The 21,462-nt window shown below is 41.5% G+C and overlaps 1 protein-coding gene across 2 annotated transcripts in view; it reads right to left on the bottom strand.

The window, feature by feature from the left end:
- The window catches only part of KIAA0232 (KIAA0232 ortholog), a 54,918-nt gene extending 34,114 nt beyond the window's left edge, over window positions 1–20,804 (bottom strand). For both annotated transcript variants that reach the window (XM_024745216.1, XM_024745217.1), the window contains exon 1: window positions 20,310–20,804. In XM_024745216.1, coding sequence (XP_024600984.1) covers window positions 20,310–20,540 — 231 coding nt within the window. In that variant the 5' untranslated portion in view covers window positions 20,541–20,804. The remainder of the gene's footprint in view (window positions 1–20,309) is intronic.
- Window positions 20,805–21,462: the final 658 nt, after the last annotated feature.

Here is a 21,462-nt window from a genome sequence, read left to right as displayed (position 1 = left end):
ACGAACCTGTGTCCCCTGCATCGACAGGCGGACTCTCAACCACTGCGCCACCAGGGAAGTCCTAATCCATTATTTCGATATCTGTTACTGAAGTAATTATTATTTAGGATTTATGATCTCAATAAATCTGACCCATTTATATTTATAGAACATGCTAATAAACTCATTCACATGTAAATTCAAGTGTTATCATTTAAATTTCAGTATAAATTCTAAACTATACACACAATTAAATGTCCTCTTTTCTGTACTTCCCACTCGTCAATAATGACTGCTCATGTTACCAGCAGATTTTCTTTTCTTCCCCGCCGCGCCACACGGCATACAGGATCCTAGCTCCCAGACCAGGAATTGAACCCGTGCCCCGTGCAGTTGAAGGGCAAAGTCCTAACCACTGGACCGCCAGGGAAGTAAGTCCCTTACTAGCAGATTTTAACATTTAACAGGTGAATGGTTCATTCCTATATCTTGCAGTCTAAAAAACAACAGATATAAAATATTTTATGTATTTTAAGCTTGTTTTCCCCTTGATTATATATGCCTGTTATAAAAACTAAGGAAAACTGGAAAAGCAGGAAGAAAGCAAATCATCCACAATCCTACCACCCAGCGAAAATTATAACAATTTGGTCTGCTTCATTTGGTCTTTTTCACATGCTTTAAAAAAACACATGATTGGGGCTTCCCTGGTGGCGCAGTGGTTGGGAGTCCGCCTGTCGATGCAGGGGACATGGGTTCGTACCCTGGTCCGGGAAGATCCCACACGCCGCGGAGCGGCTGGGCCCGTGAGCCATGGCCACCGGGCCTTCTCGTCCGGAGCCTGTGCTCTGCAACAGGAGAGGCCACAACAGTGAGAGGCCCGCGTACCGCAAAAACAAAAAACAAAAACACACATGATTGGATTCACACTATTTGTACAATTTTGTACTTAACTTATATTGTAAACATTACCCCCATGTTACTACAAATTCTTTGGTTATACAATATTCCAAGATGTAGGTTTACTTTACCTCCCTAAACTGGGACTTGAGTATTTTTAATTGCTTTGCCACTTCATTTTGCCCTTCATTTGGTAAATTATCATTAAAACCAGTGGACAGACAAGAGGGGGAAAAAAGATTAGAATGAAAAACAAAGGCAAAATTAAGAAAACTCCTTAGAAGAATATTTGGCCTACAGTGGGCCCTCAGGAAATAGATATGAATTAATGAATGAGATGGAAGAAAGGAAAAGCACAATAATAATAAATTCAAAAGATCTCTTGGATCAAATCATACACCATCAACTGTGTAGCCAATCTTTACTGTGATCAAATACATAAAATTACTTTCATGCCACCAGATAAGAGTGGGAGGACCCCTCCCCTCTATCCTCATCATGATTAACACACTTTTTACTTTATTTCTTGGGCATGTTTGCAGATCTTGTGAACCCGAAAAACATATTTGCTGGCTGAGTGGTGTCAATTCCATTTGCCAAGGGAAAATGTGCTTGATGGCCAAGTAAGAACTCTCAGTATATTTCCATTTATCTAATGTGTTTGGCTGGACAACACCTGAAACCTGACGTTCCTTATCAGTGATATCTTCTGGAGATAGAGCTTGTCCTTTCACAGGAGCAGAAACAGAACCATAACAATGTAGATTTGAAGCTTCTGAAGACAGAGGAAAATGTTATAATTTTCCTCTATTCACAGCGTATAAAACAAAGAAGGTAGAAAAGTTCTGTGTAATTACTGAAAACAGGACTCCTTTCTGTTTGAGTTGCTGAGACTGGCTTTCTCTTTACTCAGCATTATAAACATGTTTCTCTACTGAAGCTATATATATATATATATATATATATATATGTTTTTAATATTTATTTATTTTGGCTGTACCAGGTCTTAGTTACAGCATGCGAGATCTCTTAGTTGTGGCATGCAGGACCTAGTTCCCTAACGAGGGATTGAACCCGGGCCCCCCACGTTGGGAGCATGGAGTCCTACCCACTGGACCACCAGGTAAGTCCACTGGTGGTCCACTAGTGGAAGTCCACTACTGCAGCTATATTAAAGCTCAGCAGGGTTAATAACACATTCAAAGGTCCAAATAAAGTTTTATTATACAGGCAGAAGGGACTTTCAAAATTCACATGGACACACAGTCCTTCTTGAGGGCAGTTTGACAATACGTATCAAATATCTTAAACATGCATATGTATTTTTGATCAATAATTCTACTTCCGGGAATTTAGCCTAAGGAAAAAAAATCACCAAAGTGTGCATAGATTTAGCTATAGTGATGTTGATCATATAGCTGTCAATAACTGCAAACATGTAGAAAAAACCTAAATGTCAAATAAAGAGGACTTGGTTAATAAGTTATAATTCATCCAGGCAATTAGATATTACAGCCATTAAAGAGATTATGAAGTGTATTTGCTGACATGGGAAGCTACTCACAATACATATAAGAGAAGTAGTTTATACAACAGTATGATCTCATTTTTGGTTAAAATACACATGCACACCTATTAATGGGCATTAAAATGTCTGAGAGAAATGTACTAAGAGGCCACCAAGGAGCTTGTCTCTTGGTGAGCAGGAACAGGAATCTATAACTTTTCTTGTAACTAGGTCATACTCCTTTAACAGTCGAAAGTTTTTTGTTTGTTTTTTTTAATGGAATACTCGTAAGTCAAGAATCGAGAAATGAGAAGAGTTCCTGTAGCTCTTCACCTAGAACACGTGTCTGGCACTCGCTTTGTCTGTCACATACCATAAAATTTGCTTTTTAAATATACAATTCAGTGGTTTTTAGTATAATTCACAGGGTTATGCAACAAAACCATTATCTTATTTTCCTTTAAATTTATTTATTTATTTATTTTTGGCTGCGTTGGGTCTTTGTTGCCCACGCAGGCTTTCTCTAGTTGTGGCGAGCGGGGGCTACTCTTCATTGCGGTGCGTGGGCTTCTCATTGCGGTGGCTTCTCTTGTTTCAGAGTTCGGGCTCTAGGCATGTGGGCCTCAGTAGTTGTGGCTCGCGGGCTCAGTAGTCGTGGCTCACGGGCTCTAGAGCGCAGGCTCAGTAGTTGTGGCGCACAGGCCTAGTTGCTCCGCGGCATGTGGGATCTTCCCAGACTAGAGATCGAACCCGTGTCCCCTGCATTGGCAGGCGGATTCTTAACCACTGCGCCACCAGGGAAGTCCCGCCATTACCTTATTTTGAAACATTTTTCATCACCCCAAAAAGAAGCCCTGTACCCACTAGCGGTTACTTCCCATTCCTCTCTCTCCCAAGTCACTGGTAACTACTAATCTGTTGTCTCTATAGATTTTCCTATGCTAGACATTTCATATAAATAGAATTATACAATCCATATCCTTTCCTGCCTGGCTTCTTTTGTTTGGTGTAACGTTTTAAAGGCTCATCCGTGTTGTGGCATGTATCAGTACTTCATTCCCTTTTATGACTAAATAGTATTTCACTGCATGGATGTACCACACTTTGTTTATCCATTCATCCACTGACAGATATCTGGATTGTTCTCACCTTTCGGTTATTGTGAATAATACTGCTGTGAATGTTCATATACGAGTTTTTGTATGCACACATATTTTCAATCTTGTTGGGGATATACCTAGGAGTGGAATTGCTGGGTCACGTGGTAACTCTATATTCAACCTTTTGAAGAGCTGCCAGACTATTCTTCAAAGCAGCTATACCATTTTACAATCACACCAGAAGTATATGAGGATTCTAATTTCTCTACATCCTCACCAACATTTGTTATTGTCTGTGCTTTTTATTTTAGCCATCCTAGTGAGGATGAAGTGGTATCTCATCATTTTCCCTAATGACCAATGAAGTTAAGCATCTTTTAAGGTGCTTATTGGCCATTTGCATATCTTCTTTGGACAAATGTCTATTCAAATCTTTTGCCCATTTTTAAATCATCTATTCTGAATACATATCCCTTATCAGATATAAATGATTTACAACTATTTTATCTAATTCGTTTTTTTAATGTTCATTTTATTTATTTTCTTTATTATTATTATTATTATTTTGGCTGCGTCGGGTCTTAGTTGTGGTACACGGGATCTCCGCTGAGGCATGCAGGATCTTTTGTCACGGCGTGGGCTTCTTTCTAGTTGTGGCGTGGGGGTTTTCTCTCTCTAGCTGTGGCACGCTCTGTAGTGTGCGGCAGGCGGGCTCTCTAGATGCGCGCAGGCTTAGTTGCCTCACGGCATGTGGGATCTGAGTTCCCTGACCAGGGATCGAACCCGAGTCCCCTGCAATGGAAGGCGGATTTTTTACCACTAGACCACCAGGGAAGTCCCTATTTTATCTAATTCTATGGGTTGTCTTTTCACTTTCTTGATGATACCCTTTGAGGTATAAAAGCTTTTCACTGTGAGGAAGTTAATACATTGATATCTTCTTTGGCTGCTTATGCTTTGGTATCTAAGAAACCACTGCCTAACACAAGTCATGAAGATTTACTCTTATGTCTTCTCCTACGTTTTATACTTTTAGCTCTTATATTTAGGTCTATAATCCATTGTGAGTTAATATTTGTATGTGGTATGAGACAGGAGTCCAACTTCATCCTTTTACACGTGGTTATCCTGTTGTCCCAGCACCTTTTGTTGAAGACCATTCTTTCCCCCATTGAATGGTCTTGCTGGAAACTACAAAGGTTTATTTCTGAATTCTCAGTTCCATTACATACGGCCAGCCATATGTATGCCAGGATCAAACCATCTTGCTTACAGGAGCCTTGCAATAAGTTTTAAAACTGGGAAGTGTTAGTCCTCCAACTTTGTTCTTCTTTTTTCAAATTCTTTTGGCTATTCTGGGTCCCTTGCATTCCGTATGAATTTTAGGATCAGTTGCCAATTTCTGCAACAAAGGTAGCTGGGATTCTGATAGGGATTGCCTTGAATCTGCAGATCAGTTTGGGGAGCACTGCTATGTTAACAATATTAAGTCTTCTGATCATGAACATGGGATGTCTTTCCATTTATTAGATCTCTTTGATTTCTGTCAATGATGTTTTATAATTTTTAGTGTGCAAGTCTTACACTTCTTTTGTTAAATTTATTCCTACATATTTTATTCTTTTTCATACTATTGTAAATGGAATTTTCTTAATTTCGTTCCTTAGGATTTTCTATACACAACACCACGTCAGTATGTCAATAGAGATAGTTTTCGTTCTTCCTTTCCAATCTAGATGTCTTTTTTGGTTCTTACCTAACTACCCTGTTAATGCTGATTTTTAAGATTTTACGTATTTCATCTTTGAAAATGTCTTTACTGATATTAATCCACAGGCATGGGTTCAACGGAACAGATTAATTGCTTAGAAGGAATTTATAAAATTCTGTTAGCTTCTTCCCTTGATACGTACATTTTTTTTTTTTTTTTTTTTTTTTGTGGTACGCGGGCCTCTCCCTGTTGTGGCCTCTCCCGCTGCAGAGCACAGGCTCCGGACACGCAGGCTCCGTGGCCACGGCTCACGGGCCCAGCCGCTCTGCGGCATGTGGGATCTTCCCGGACCGGGGTACGAACCCGTGTCCCCTGCATCGGCAGGGGGACTCTCAACCACTGCGCCACCAGGGAAGACCGATACGTGCCTTTTAGCATGTCATCATATTGCAGATCAATCACTCCCAAGTGAAAGTTAGGTGGGAGCTTCTCACTGAAGTTAAACAGATTCTGAGATGCAGACATTTCCTTTGCACTGTGTCAAGGTGTGAAAAATGCTGCTAGAACTGCAGTTTGACCTTGGACAACATATCCAGTGCAAATTTGTGCGGGAATGGAGATTTTGCTTCTTGTTTTAACTTTTGACATAATGAAAATGCATAAAGCAACTTGACATTATTTGTGATTCAAACAATGTTAGCTGTTAGAATGACTTTACCACATTACAAATTTTGCTTATATGTGCTATTTGCCTTGCAATTTTAGGCTGAATCCATTAAGAAACACCATCAAGTCTATAGCAAAAGCTATACCAACACTAGTATACTAGATATATTTTTATGCATCCTGCTCTTGCCACTTACTGTATTTGAGAGCTCCCTTATTCTATTTTTTTCTGCCTTCATGTACTGTGTGAATGCGTTATGACTTATTCATTAACCATTAGCATTGAACTAATAATTAGACCTTAAAAGAACACAGTGTAAAAAAGCTCAAGATATTTCTATTTTACTTGCTATATTTTCTGTGCTATACTAATTAAAAGTCCACTTAGACATAAACATATAATATTATGCATGTGTCAAATATTTACTAGGTAAACTCAGCAAATCAAGTATGATTCTTCAAAGTCATAATCTTAAAGACAGAGCACAATTATTAAGCACCAAAAGAAGATGTGGCTAAAGGACTTTTCAGGCCGAGAATCTACTGTCAGGCGCTTTTCTAGACACTACTGTGAGGTAACATAAGGCTAGAGTTTTGATTGACTTTGTCTTGCCGTCTTCTATCAAAAAGGAAACTGAGAACTGGAGGAAGGAAAAGACCAGGGCATTGTGAAATGCAGCTGGAATCAACGACTGCTGTTCGCTGCGGGGCACCCGCCTCCCACAGCTTCCCATTAACAAGAGTCCTGAAAAACCAAACCACCAAGAGTCTGAATGGGACTAATGCCACTCCCATCTGTGGGCCTTAGTCCCTCTGGCCACGAAGACTGGCTCAGAGAGAGGCACGTGACCAATGAGAAATGAGCCCTTGAAAATGGGCCCTCCACACAAGATTTCTGCTGGGAATGCAGGGAACACACCCTCTGCAGTGTGAGCGCAGGATGCTGGAAACGTGCTCGTTGTCATTCGCCCTCCAGTCCCCAGCAGTGGCCGCAAAACCAAGCTGGTGCTGGGAGGCAGGCGGTCGCCCTAATGACACTGTGAGCTCTGAGCTGAGCCAGGCAGGGCCAGTCCTCATTCTGGACTTGCAGCTGTACGAGACTTTCTTTTTTTCCAATTAAGGCGATTTACACCAAATTTTTGGTTGCTTGTGAATGAAAGATATAGCCAGAATCTGAGGAAAGGCCTCAGTAATAAATGCACTTCTCACTGCTCAAAGGAACTGTAAACTGCCTCTAAAAAATGAATAGCACCAATTAAATGAGAACTTCAGGTTAAGTGCATCCTTTTTTTTTCCTACTAGGTCTTCAGCCAACAAGTTCCTCATTGGCCTCCCTGCTTTCAGTTGCCCAACCCGATCACCCATTACCATGCTTGCCATTTGGTACTGCTGACTAAATATAGCAATGGGTCTTTTTGTCTCCAGGACTAAAATACAAATCCTCCAGCAGAGCACATCAGGTTCTTTGGACTCAGCTTCCTGCTCGCCTCTCTCGGTCTAATCTCCTCCCTCTCCCTCCCTATCCTCCTCTGGCCTCCCAGTATCAGGCCCCTTCCTGCTCCTGTGACCTCGCACGCACCCGCCTTTTCTTCTTCCTTCACGGCTGTTCAACCGTGATCTTGCCTGTGGTTCCCGCCGCTGCTGCCCCCCAGGCCCACGTCCCGGACTGTGCACAGCCAGAGCACATCACAGACCCGAACCTGATGGCCGTCTCCCAGAGCCCACCCCCCCCACCAGTCATCTCTGCAGTCCTGGTGCTTGCTGCTGTCTAGCAAGCACGTCATGGCCATTCATGTGGTGAGTAAAAACCCAGGCATTAAATGCAGTACTGATATTCAAAACATCTTCTCTATTCCATGAAAAGATTTTACCAAACCCACCCCCACCCCTTTCACTATCTGAGGGAGTCTGTGGACATGAACTTGTGCACCCACCATTAGTACTAACTCCTACTCTCAATTTTTTTTCACACTCCTTATGTGTAAAGTTAATTTAAATTAATGTCTATTGAGTGAATGATTGTTGAAATACAGTATATGCAGCAAGACACCTGAGGAACCCAGGATGGGTCCACTGTTATTGTTAAAGGAAAACACTGCAAATGCTAGCTTTTCCAAGCAGTGAAATGCTACACTAATGGGGATATACTGTAAAGTAGGTTACAAGTGGGCTGAAAGAACAAGTTTTGTTGAATACAGAAATGATCCAACTCAACTAGCAATCAGTACAAGGATTATTCTTATTTAACCTGTGGGCAAAACCAGAAAGTGCAATAACCCAGCTACATTTCTAGAATGATGGACTCTGAGGTAGAAGATACAATTAATCAGGGATTTAAAAGAAACTGCAACAAAGCTACAAAAGTCAAGACAGTGAGGTACTGGCATAAAGATAGGCATATAGACCAAAGACTAGAACAGACAGCCCAGTAACAGACCCTCACATATATGCTCAAATTATTTTCAACAAGTGTGTCAAGAGCATTCAATGAGGAAAGGACAGTCTCTTCAACAAATGGTGCTGGGAAAACTAGACACCCACATGCAGAAGAATGGAATTTGAGTCTTACCACAAACCAAATATAAAAGTTAACTCAAAATGGATCAAAGACCTATGCATAAAAGCTAAAACTATAAAACTCTTGGAAGAAACATAGGGCAAAGCTTCTCAGCATGGCATTTGGCAAAGATTTCTTGGATGTGACACCAAAGACACAGGTAACAAAATAAAAAATAGACAAACTGGGCTCCATGAAAAATTTTAAATTTCATGCACTGAAAGACACGATGAACACAGTGAAAAGGCAAACCCCGGAAATATTTGCAAATCATGTATCTGATAAGGGGTTAATATCCAGAACCTATAGAGAACTTCTAAACTCAACAACAACAAAACAACCAGATTCAAAAATGGGAAAAGGACTTGAAAGTCTCCAAAGAAGATATGCAAACAGACAATAAACACAAGAAAAGATGCTCAACAACATTAATCATCAGGGAAAATGTAAATCAAAACTACAATGAGGGGCTTCCCTGGTGGCGCAGTGGTTGAGAGTCCGCCTGCCGATGCAGGGGACGCGGGTTCGTGCCCCGGTCCAGGAAGATCCCACATGCCGCGGAGCGGCTGGGCCCGTGAGCCATGGCCGCTGAGCCTGCGCGTCCAGAGCCTGTGCTCCGCAACGGGAGAGGCCCCAACGGTGAGAGGCCCGCGTACCGCAAAAAAAAAAAAAAAAAAAAAAAAACAAAAAAAGGTGCCCCCCCCCCCCAAAAAAATGTGGGGGCCCCGCGTCCCAAAAAAAAAAAAAAAAAAAAAAAAAAAACTACAATGAGGTACCCCTCACACCAATTAGAATAGCTACTATGTAAAAACAAACAAACAAACAAACAGGAAATAACAAATGTTGGTGAGGATATGTAGAAATGGAACCCTGTGCACTACTGGTGGGAATGTAAAATGGTGGAGCTAGTGTCACTTCCTCAAAAGATTAAAAACAGAATTATCGCATGATCCAGCGATTCCACTTCCAGATATATACCCCCCAAAGCTGAAATCAGGGTCTCGATAAGACATCTGTACACTCATGTTCATAGCAGCATCGTTCACAGTAGCTAAAATGTGGAAGCAACCCAAGTGTCCACTGAGAGATGGATGGATAAGCAAAATGTGGCATATCCATATGATGGAATATTATTCAGCCTTAAAAAGGAAGGAAATTCTGACCTGCTACAACATGGATGAACCCTGAAGACATTGTGCTCAGTGAAATAAGCCAGTCACAAAAGGACAAACACTGCATGATTCCACTGATACGAGGTACTTAAGAACAGTCAAAATCATACAGACAAAATGTACAGGGCTTCCGTGGTGGCACAGTGGTTAAGAATCCGCCTGCCAATGCAGCAGACATGGGTTTGAGCCCTGGTCCAGAAAGATCCCACATGTGGCGGAGCAACTAAGCCTGTGAGCCACAGCTACTGAGCCTGCGCTCTAGAGCCCGCAAGCCACAACTACTGAGCCCACGTGCCACAACTACTGAAGCCCGTGTGCCTAGAGCCCGTGCTCCGCAACAAGAGAGGCCATCGCAATGAGAGGCCCGCACACCGCAACGAAGAGTAGCTCCTGCTTGTCACAACTAGACAAAGCCCACACACAGCAGCGAAGACCCAACACAGCCAAAAATAAATAAATAAAATAAATTTTAAAATGGGAAAGATGGTGGTGGTGATGAGGGAAGAAGCTACAGTAACTTCTCTGAAGGGCAGGCAGGCCCCAGTGTGTACCTATGACATCTGCACTCGCCTCCATCATGTTTCCCCCTCCACACACAAGTCATACACCTGAGAAAGAAGCACACATCTATTCATTTCTTTAATAAATCTCTGAGCATCTTCGACATCCCATGAATTGCTTTAAGGGCTGGGAATACAGCAGAAAACATGGCAGACAAGGTCCCTAACTTCATGAACTGTATATTCCAGCAGAGGAGACATACAAATAAATATAAAATATCACAAATAATCATACAATTCCAGGTAGCAACAAGTGTTATGAGGAAAAATTAAGTAGAAAAGAAGACTGAGAATGGAAGGTTTCTTTTTAAATATGGTGGTCAAAGAAAGACTAAGGAGAAGATAAGCAAAATAAACACCAAACTAAACAAGAAAACAAATGAACACCCTCTTTAAAAAGTAACTGGTGGACAATCCATGAAAGAGAAAATGGGTAAGTTGGATTTCACTAAAATATAAACTGCTCTGTGAAAAACAATGTCAAGAGAATTAGAAGACAAGCCACAGACAGGGAGAAATGTTTGCAAAAGACACATCTGCAAGAACTGCTACACAAATTCACAAAAAACTCTTAAAACTCAATAATAAGAAAACAAACAACCTGATTAAAAGATAGGCCAAAGACCTCAACAGACACCTCATCAAAGGAGATATACAGATGGCAAATAAGCATATGAAAACATGCTCTACATAATGTCATCAGGCAAATGCAAATTAAACAACAGTGAGATACCACTACACACCTTTAGAATGGCCAAAAACTGGAACACTGACAACAGCAAATGCTGGCGAGAACGTGGAGCAACAGTAACTCTCCCTCACTGCTGGTGGGAACGCAGAATGGTGCAGTCACGTCGGAAGGCAGTGTGGCAGTCTCTTCCAAAACTAAACGTACCCTTACCATTCCATCCAGCAATCAGGCTTCCTTGGTATTCACCCAAAGGAGCTGAAAACTTACTTCCACACAAAACCCCCCACACGCATGCTTACAGCAGCTTTACTGGGAATTGCCAAAACTTGGAAGCAACCAGTATGTCCTTCAGTAGGTGAAGGGATAAATAAACCGTGGTCCATCCAGACAGTGACTGTCACTAGGCACTAAAATGAGATGAGCCAGCAAGGCACTGAAAGCCATGGAGGAACCTTAAACGCATATCACTAAGTGAAAGAAGCCAATCTGAAAAAGCTGCGTACTGTATGATCCTGACGATGGAAAAGATAAAACTATGGAGGCAGTAAAAAAAGCAGGCACCGGGGGTTAGTGGAGAGGGAGGGATGACGAGACAGAGCAAACAGATTTTTAGGGCTGTGCAGCTACTCTGTCTGATCCTATAATGGTGGATACATGTCATTACACACTTGCCCAAACCCACAGAATGTACACCACCAAGAGTGAACCCTCATGTAAACTATGGACTTGAGGTAACAATGATGTCAATGCAGGTCTGTTGATTGTAACAAAGGTACCACTCTGGCAAGGGATGCTGATGGTGCGAGAAGCTGTGCATATGTGGAGGCACAGGGGATATGGGATCTCTATACTTTCCTCTCAACTGTACTATGAATCTAAAAGTGCTCTAAAAAAACTGCCTTAAAAAAAAACAAAACAAACAAAAAAACCAAAAACTGGCAGCAGATCAACTCTCCTGCCCAGACTAACCAGAAAAGCCAGATAACATACCAAACCAAACCAAACACCCAACGCCCACGCTAAGTCATTAGTGACCTATTGAGCCACCCAGGCCTCGAGAAAAGCAGGAAGGACCGTTCCAGGGAGGGACAGCTAAGGCTGCTTTCTCCCTTGGGAAATGTACCCATTCCAGGCCCCAGACAAAAGGCTGAGAAAAAGGTAGCCTTTAAGAGGCAATAAACCAGTGGAGCTGCGGGTGGTCTCTCAGAGCTGGAGAGAAAAAACTAGAGATGTAGGCATCAGGATCCCAGAAAAAGGAAGGAGTGGAAAACAGAAGCCACAGTCTGCTGGATTCCCCTCTGGACACATGAGGAATTCTAAAACTGTGTGGGGCACAGGTGGCGGCGGCTTCTGTGTCAATGGAATGTTCTATTTATTTTTCTGGGAGTAATTACATAGATACAAGCTTTGTGAAAATTCACTAGTTTGTACCCTTTCTGTATGCATTTTATACCTCAATTAAAAGTTTAATTCTTGTACAGAATCCAGAGTTGCTCCCTATCTGCAACAGTTAATGAAGTTCTTGGGAGCCTTGGGACCTAAAAAAAAATCTAACATCGTAAGAACATCTAAAGCAATCACACAGGTTAAGGGTCTATCATGAAAGGAAATTTCAGAGGAGCTCTGCAAAGATAAAAGTCCTAGAAGTAGCAGAGAGAACAAAATCATGAAGAGAGTGGATAGCATTAGCAAGTGGTTTGTTTGAGGCCCAAATCTTAGCATGTAGTACAATCAGGGAATATTTACTAAAATTTAAATTTATAATAAGAAAGCGTGACTTTGTACACAGGTATTTAGAGAGCGCTTCTTTTTGATGGGTCAGCACCCTCATCATCCCAGATTTCCTTGGGAGCCCACCCTCTCCAATTCTGAGTCCTCATGGTTCCAAGTGCTTGTAGCCCAGGCACCAAAGTCCCCTCATCCTAGCAGCTGGGTCAGGGACCGGTCATGCACGGATGAGGGTGGGAGCCTGGGCTTACAGTGAGGAGGGGAGAGGGGAAGCTCGAGAATAACGGCAACAGAGAAGGCAAACTTCAAGATGAGGCATTGATTCTTTGAAGGCCCCTCAAGCTGCCGCTGAGGCCAGCCCTACCCCATGGACATTTCAAGCTTTAAAACCAATAAATGCTCCAATCAATGTTTACCAGCTGTGTGATGCTGGGCAAGTTACTTAGCCACTGTGTCTAAGTACCACCACCTGTGGAATGGGGACAGCAGGGTGGCTGAGGGTTAAATGAGTTGCCGTGTGTTGGAAGTGAGTGCTCCAGCTCGAGGCTCACACGCGGTACATGATGCACATGGGCTTGTGCTTTACCATTACTTCTGTTTAAGACAGACCAAGCTGGGTTTTCTGTCATAATCACGGACCAGACAAACAAAGCTTTCATGATGCTGAGAACATTAAAATATAAAGACATAAGAAGTGTCTTAATAAACTCTTGGATGGTGGTTTTAACGTAATTGGCTACATAGGAAAACTAAGACTGCCTGGGGTTGTATAAGAATGACGTGGTGAAAGGCAGTTCCACCTTCCTAAAATAATTCTTCCTACTCATGACAGGTTATTGGGAACTTGCTGTTGACCATGATCCTCAGGACAAGAAAAGTTAACTCCCACCTTTAAATTACAGTTTTACTATAGCTTTCCTTTCGGCCATTTTTAATAAGACTATGAAATATTTTGGAATAATGTAACACAGTCTGTTTTAAGAGTTGCAGGAGCCAGGCTAATGCTCCGAGCCTCCTAGCAAAGCACACCGCTGTCTGCCGCTCACTTCTGCTCCATGGGCACTCAACGCATAGTTCAACTGTGAGCTGAGAAGACAAAGCGATCCTTCCCCACCTCTAAAGCCCACAGTGCATTAAAAAACAGTAAACCAATTCCACGTAGTTTCTAAAACTTGCCTTTACAGTAGAGTGTTTTAATGTTATTCATTCAACAATTATTTGTTACATACAAAAGCCAACAAAAACAAAACTCTGACATAACAAATGGTCACGGGATCTGGCTGCCAGACATGAGTTTAAATCCTGACTCATTACTAACCACCCGGCCTTAGGCATGTCACCTAACCCCTCCGAACATATATTTCCAGGTGAGTAAAAGCAGGGAAAATACCACTTAGCTTCAAGATGTGGCAGGAAATGGCCGGCAGTGTTCTCTACACAACAAGGAGACTAATTTTAAAAAGATGGAAGGCACTACAGCACACGCCAATGACTAAATGTACATGGGATAACCAAGTTAGAAAAAAGATCATCATTTTGCGACTATCAAATTAATAATTAATTCAGGTGGGAGTCATCTATGGACGGCAAACTCAAAAGTCTCCTCTGGACAGGTGACCCGAAAACTACACAGAGAAGTGTTCAGCTTTACGGTGCAGAAACCTGGCGGCCACCATCTGAACCAAAGTCAGCATCAACAAGAATGAAACAGACTGACATCATGTGCTGTCCACCGTGATGCACAAAAAAGAGGGAAACTCATCGCTTCAGTAACATTACACAACGTTACTCCCATAAATCATAAGCTGACTCTAAACAGGAGGAAACATCAGACAAACCCAAATAAGGGATATTCTACAAAATAATAACTGCCCTGTTCTCTTCAAAACTGTCAACATCATGAGACACAAAGGAAAGATGAGGAACTATTCCTGATTAAAAGAAATTAAAGAGATGTGACCACGAAGGTCAACGCAGGACCCTAGATGAGGGAAACAATTACAGTGGAGGACATCAATGGGACAGCTAACAATAACTGAACACTGACAGTAGATTAGATAATAATGTGTCGGTGTTAACTTCCTGAATTTTACAACTGTTCTATGGCTAAGAGAAAATCCAGTCTTCAGAAATAATATGCTGACATTCACAGAAAGACAGACAAGATGAAAAGGCAGAGGGCTATGTACCAGATGAAGCAACAAGATAAAACCCCAGAAAAACAACTAAATGAAGTGGAGATAGGCAACTTTCCAGAAAAAGAATTCAGAATAATGACAGTGAAGATGATCCAGGACCTCAGAAAAAGAATGGAGGCAAATATCGAGAAGATGCAAGAAATGTTTAACAAAGACCTAGAAAAATTAAAGAACAAACACCTAGAGGCACTAAAGAACAAACAAACAGAGATGAACAATACAATAACTGAAATAAAAAATACACTAGAAGGAATCAATAGCAGAATAACTGAGGCAGAAGGATGGATAAGTGACCTGGAAGACAGAATGGTGGAATTCACTGCTGCAGAACAGACTAAAGAAAAAAGAATGAAAAGAAATGAAGACAGCCTAAGAGACCTCTGGGACAACATAAAACGCAACAACATACGCATTACAGCGGTCCCAGAAGGAGAAGAGAGAGAGAAAGGACCCAAGAAAATATTTGAAGAGATTATAGTCAAAAACTTCCCTAAAGGAAATAGCCACCTAAGTCCAGGAAGCGCAGAGAGTCACAGGTAGGATAAACCCAAGGAGAAACAGGCCGAGACACATGGTAACTTTGATGAAACTATTAGCCAGACTCATCAAGAAAAAGAGGGAGAGGGCTCAGATCAATAAAATTGGAAAAGAAGTTACAACAGACACCGCAGAAATACAAAGCATCCTGAGACTACTACAAGCAACTCCATGCCAATAAATTGGACAACCTGGATGAAATGGACAAATTCGTAAAAAGGTATAACCTTCCAAGACTGAACCAGGAAGAAACAGAAAATATGAACAGACCGGTCACAAGTAATGAAACTGAAACTGTAATTAATCTTCCAACAAACAAAAGTCCAGGACCAGAGGGCTTCACAGGTGAATTCTATCAAACATTTAGAGAAGAGCTAACACCCATCCTTCTCAAACTCTTCCCAAAAATTGCAGAGGAAGGAACACTCCCATCAGGACCAGATAGCTTCACAGCTGACTTCTATCAATCATTTAGAGAAGAGCTAACACCCATCCTTCTCAAACTCTTCCAAAAAATTGCAGAGGAAGGACACTCCCAAACTCATTCTATGAGGCTACCATCACCCTGATACCAAAACCAGACAAAGATACTACAAAAAAAGAAAATTACAGACCAGTATCCCTGATGAATATAGATGCAAAAATCCTCAACAAAATACTAGCGAACAGAATCCAACACCACATTAAAAGGATCATACACCATGATCAAGTGGGATTTATCCCAGGGATTCAAGGATGTCCACTCTCACCCCTATTATTCAACATAGTTTTGGAAGTCCTAGCCACGGCAATCAGAGAAGAAAAAGAAATAAAAGGAATACAGACTGGAAAAGAATAAGTAAAACTGTCACTGCAGATGACCTGATGCTATACATAGAGAATCCTAAAGATGCCACCAGAAAACTACTAGAGCTAATCAATGAATTTGCTAAAGCTGCAGTTCATGCAGCTCAATATTAAAAAAACAAACAACCCAATGAAAAAATGGGCAGAAGGCCTAAATAGACATTTCTCCAAAGAAGACATACAGATGGCCAAGAAGCACAAGAAAAGCTGCTCAACATGACTAATTATTAGAGAAATGCGAATCAAAACTACAGTGAGGTATCGCTTCACACCAGTTAGAATGGGCATTGTCAGGAAATCTACAAACAACAAATGCTGGAGAGGGTGTGGAGAAAAGGGAACCCTCTTGCACTGTTGGTGGGAGTGTAAATTGATACAGCCACTATGGGGAACAGTAAGGAGGTTCCTTAAAAAACTAAAAATGGAATTACCATATGACCCAGCAATCCCACTACTGGGTATATACCCAGAGAAAACCATAATTCAGAAAGACACATGCATCCCAATGTTTGCAGCACTACTTACAATAGCCAGGTCATGGAAGCAACCTAAATGCCCACTCACAGACGAATGGATAAAGAAGATGTGGTACATATATACAATGGAATACTACTCAGCCATAAAAAGGAACAAAATTGGGTTACTTGTAGAGACATGGATGGATCTAGAGACTGTCACAGAGAGTGAAATAAGTCAGAAAGAGAAAAGCAAATATCGTATATTAACGTATATATGTGGAACCTAGAAAAATGGTACAGATGAACCAGTTTGCAGGGCAGAAATTGAGACACAGATGTAGTGAACAAATGTATGGACACCAAGGGGGGAAAGTGGTGGGCGGGTGGTGGTGGTGGGATGAACTGGGAGATTGGGATTGACATATATACACTAATATGTATAAAATGGATAACTAATAAGAACCTGCTGTACAAAAAAATAAATAAAATATAATTCAAAAACTCTAAATAAATATAATATGCTGATTTATGTAGGATAAGCAGGCATAAAAAGGAGAGGAGAGAAATAAAGTAAAAGTGGGAAAATGTTAGCAACTGGGGCTGACTGAGGTTCTTTGTCGTACTCTTCCAATCCTTCTGATGTTTGAAATTATTTCAAAAAATAAGTTTAGGGGCTTCCCTGGTGGCGCAGTGGTTGAGAATCCGCCTGCCGATGCAGGGGACACGGGTTCGTACCCCAGTCCGGGAAGATCCCACAAGCCGCGGGGCGGCTAGGCCCGTGAGCCAGGTCCGCTGAGCCTGTGCGTCCAGAGCCTGTGCTCCGCAACGGGAGAGGCCACAACAGTGAGAGGTCCACGTACCGCAAAAAAAAAAAAAAAAAAGAAAAAAGTTTAAAAAAATTTTTAAGATGAATATATGATTTCCGCCATTAAGCATCTTATAAACTACTGGGAAAGATAATACATTCTAATAACTATAATTAAGAGCTCTATAGCAGAAACATGGTCAAGTTTGGAAGAAGAAGCCATTGTTTTCATCAGGAATTATCAGAAGTGGATTCAGAGGAAGGTGACCTGGACCTTGAAGGATGGGTTAGAAAAGTAGTTTATATTTACATCTAAAAATGATGTATAGTGAATTCCTGATTTATCTAAGCATACATTTATCAGAATATGGTAATCTTGACAAAAAGAAAAAAGAAAAAAAATAGAATTTGTGGAAATAAAATTACTAAGACCCACCTATAATATCTACGTATTAAAAGGCAGTTGTTCTCCAGCACTACGCAGTACACAGCTGTCGCCACAACTGTATTTACAAACCTGCCCAAATCAGAGGTTTACATGTAACTCTGTTTGTTAGTCAGCCTCAACCAAGACCAGGGCCTGATCAGCTGTACTTCCTACCCAATCACCAGGGGCTGCTGAGACAAGTACAAAATCTGTTTCTCAGAACTCAAGAGCTCTTGGTGTGTTTCTTTTAGCTAAAACTGTGAAAAGCCATGAGTTCAACATGACAAATAAGGCCAGTAGTTGAAGCAATGGCCTTAAAACTAGGCATTTTCAAGTCAAGGTTAGACTAATTCAAGGACTGAGGGGTGAGAAAAGATGCAAGGAAACAAACACCCAAAAGTGGAGTCACTTGGCCTCCAAATGAGGGGTGAGCCCACCCACAGTGTGACCCAGGGATCAGAAGAGTGGCACGCTTGCTCGCCCACAGCAGGCTGGTGAGTATGCCCATTAGGTGGAGTCTGAATCACAGAAGGTCAGCTCAGGCCCTTCCCTTGGCTCTATGCCCTGACTCTCTCTGGGGGGATACAGTGAGCATATCCTCCTCCTTGAGTCATGGAAAAGTTATGGGTCATCTCCTATGAAAGGTCATTTTCAATTTGACCTTCCCCATCAGCATGGGACTTGGCACTGTGCGAGCCAGGGCTGAGCAGGAAAGGATTTTAGGGCCCTTTTAATTCCCTGTGGATTCTCCTTGTAATTCCAGACATGCTCTGTTTTCACTAACCTTTATCTGTCCTGTGTCCTAAAGATGAACCAGAACAGGGAGGATCAACACAGTAGGCCACTGACAGCTGCCAAGACACCCACCCCCCGCCCGCCGCCACCCTACAGCGAACACAGAGACCAAAGGGATTCACAAACAGGTCTCATCACGGAAGTGTTCACCATAATCTTAATAGCAGGCCTATGTTTTACCCCTTTTTCCATGTACTATAGCACCTAACACATAGATACTCTGTGCTAACATATTTATTGGTGTTGATACTGTTAATACACAATTTTAAGAAGAAGCCTTATTAAACTCCTACTAAAAAACGATTTGTTTCCTACACGTACATATTTACAACTGAAGTACATGGTTTTTGAGTTAAGAGGAATATCTTCCTCATTTCTGGAAATAAAAATTCTTCTATGTTAGTAGATTTAACATGTTACCTGTCCTTAAAGTACATTTACTGGAAATATGATGGAAAATAATAGAGCTTTGGTAAGAAAATTATGCAAAATACTGACCGCCAAAATAACACACTTTCTGATTATTAGGTTTTAAGTCAACCCCCTCAAAGCCTTACTTGACCTAATAATCACCAGCCAGGGCAGTAAGCAACCTGGAAGCAGGGGAAATGTAGTTGTGTCCAGCTAGAAAGGATGCGGAACACCAGCAGTGGGAAATACTCTGCTCAACTGACATGTGACAGAATGTTAGGCACGCTGTGAAACCCCCTGTATGTACAGGACTCTGAAACTGCTCTGTGTTTTGGAAGGTCAAAGCCAGATTCTTCCGTCGATGAAACTTTGCTCCTGTTTTCAGTGTTAGTAACAATGGTTTAAAACAACAACAACAAATACTGCCCACAAAACACTCCCTTTTTAAAAAACTGTTTATCTTTTGGCCGTGACACAAGGCATGTGGGACCTTAGTTCCCCAACCAGGGATCGAACCTGTGCCCCCTGCAATGGAAGTGTGGACTGCTAACCACTAGACCGCCAGGGAATTCCCAAAACACTCCCTTTTACATGAAATTTGTACCCAGAAGTCACCCAGAGCTCATTGGTTCGGTGCTGATGACTCTGCCTCCCTTTCAGCAAGCCTCACATTCAGGAGCTTCTCTTGGAGAGTGAGACTGAAGTTGAGATTTTTTTCAAGAACATAGATTTGGTTGCTTTCTTCACTTTAAGCACCTAAGTCAAGTAAAATGTATATTGGCCACTTTAAAGTTATATGCTTTACCAAAATTTTAAGTCTACTGATTCAAAACACACACTTTGATTAATAAGCAGTTTATCATCATTCTTAGAGATAAAATGAAATATTAAACTTTGGACTGTTAAGAAGTATAACAGACCCAACGATTAAAACGTCTAATCACAATGTGGGATTTTCCTAAATAGCAGAAACCAACATTCCGGAGCAATGCTAACTCAAAGGCAGTGGGTCATCAAACTATTACCTTCTGTGACAAGATCCAGAGTCTGTGCCAGAATGCAATCAACATCAAGAAAATGTCAGAGAAAATGACTGAACCAAACAGTGTGTTTGGTAACGCGGCTCATCTATATTCACTGACAGCTTAAAAAGTTTGTGGACCCCAGCCGTCTAACTTGTGCTGGAATACGAAAGTGCTCTTTGAAGGAAAATGTAAACACAATCATAAATTTTCACAAAACATTTACAGTATGTAAATACCTGTTCCTGCAGGTCGTAGTCATAGCTGTCATGCAGCAGAAGACTGAGGACGTATCGAGTATAAATCATGGCATCAATGCCACATTTCTCTAGCTCTTGTCCCAGCCAGGTCTGCACTGGACCCAAAGCATGAAGCAGAGACATTTCAGAGACAGATACAGGGCCTGGATAAGAGCTTGAGGAGCTTTCAGATGGTAAACCATCCACAACAACTGTACAGATAGGGCGCATGAATTTAGGTTGCTGACATCCTTAAAATGTGGAACATTTTCTGCAGTGATGTTCTGTTGGTATCTGGAGGGGATTTTCACTCCAGTAAAAAGGAGAGGTGCTTGACATCTAGGGTAAGCATTTATTTTTGCTGGCAGTCAGCCATCTAGAACTGAATTTCCCTCTTCAGGCATGACCAATGAATCAACATCCTGATAGCAACATACATGTAGATGTGATTTTCTACTTTAATTTCACATTGAGGCCAAATGTAAGTCTCCAGCAGAACCTACAAAAATAAGAGAGAAAAAAGGTATGCGTTATGTATAGATATAAATTACGTTATTGATCTTTTGAAAAAACTCCAAATGAACCATTCCTCTTTATTAAAATACCTTTGGTATCTTGGAACATTAATTTTTTTTTTTACTGTAATCGTTGACATTTTAAACTAAGTGACATTTTAAACTTTTAAAAGCTTAATATCATTTAAAAATAAGGAAAACTCAGAAATCTGTATTTTTGTACTCATGCTCAATTATACTGATGTTTATTTTGCTATGTCTCAAGAGACTGGACTTGTAAAATTTTGCTATGCTGAAAGAATTTATCTCGTAACAAATCACTAGCTCATTTTAAAGTAAAACAGAAACAAGCAGCTGAATGGTAATTTCACTGAAACATTGGTAAAAAAAAATTAGTCCCGGGCTTCCCGGGTGGTGGCGCAGTGGTTGAGAGTCTGCTTGCCGATGCAGGGGACATGGGTTCGTGCCCCGGTCCAGGAAGATCTCACATGGCGCGGAGCGGCTGGGCCCGTGAGCCATGGCCGCTGAGCCTGCGCGTCCAGAGCCTGTGCTCCGCAACGGGAGAGGCCACAACAGTGAGAGGCCCGCGTACCGCAAAAAAAAAAAAAAAAAAAAAAAAAAAATTAGTCCCATAAACG

The sequence above is a fragment of the Neophocaena asiaeorientalis genome, unplaced genomic scaffold, assembly GCF_003031525.2.
Source record: "Neophocaena asiaeorientalis asiaeorientalis breed wild unplaced genomic scaffold, Neophocaena_asiaeorientalis_V1.1 scaffold65, whole genome shotgun sequence".
NCBI classification, from domain to species: domain Eukaryota; kingdom Metazoa; phylum Chordata; class Mammalia; order Artiodactyla; family Phocoenidae; genus Neophocaena; species Neophocaena asiaeorientalis.
The sequence above is the reverse complement of the archived record's forward strand: the minus strand, read 5'-3'. Positions and strand labels throughout refer to the sequence as shown.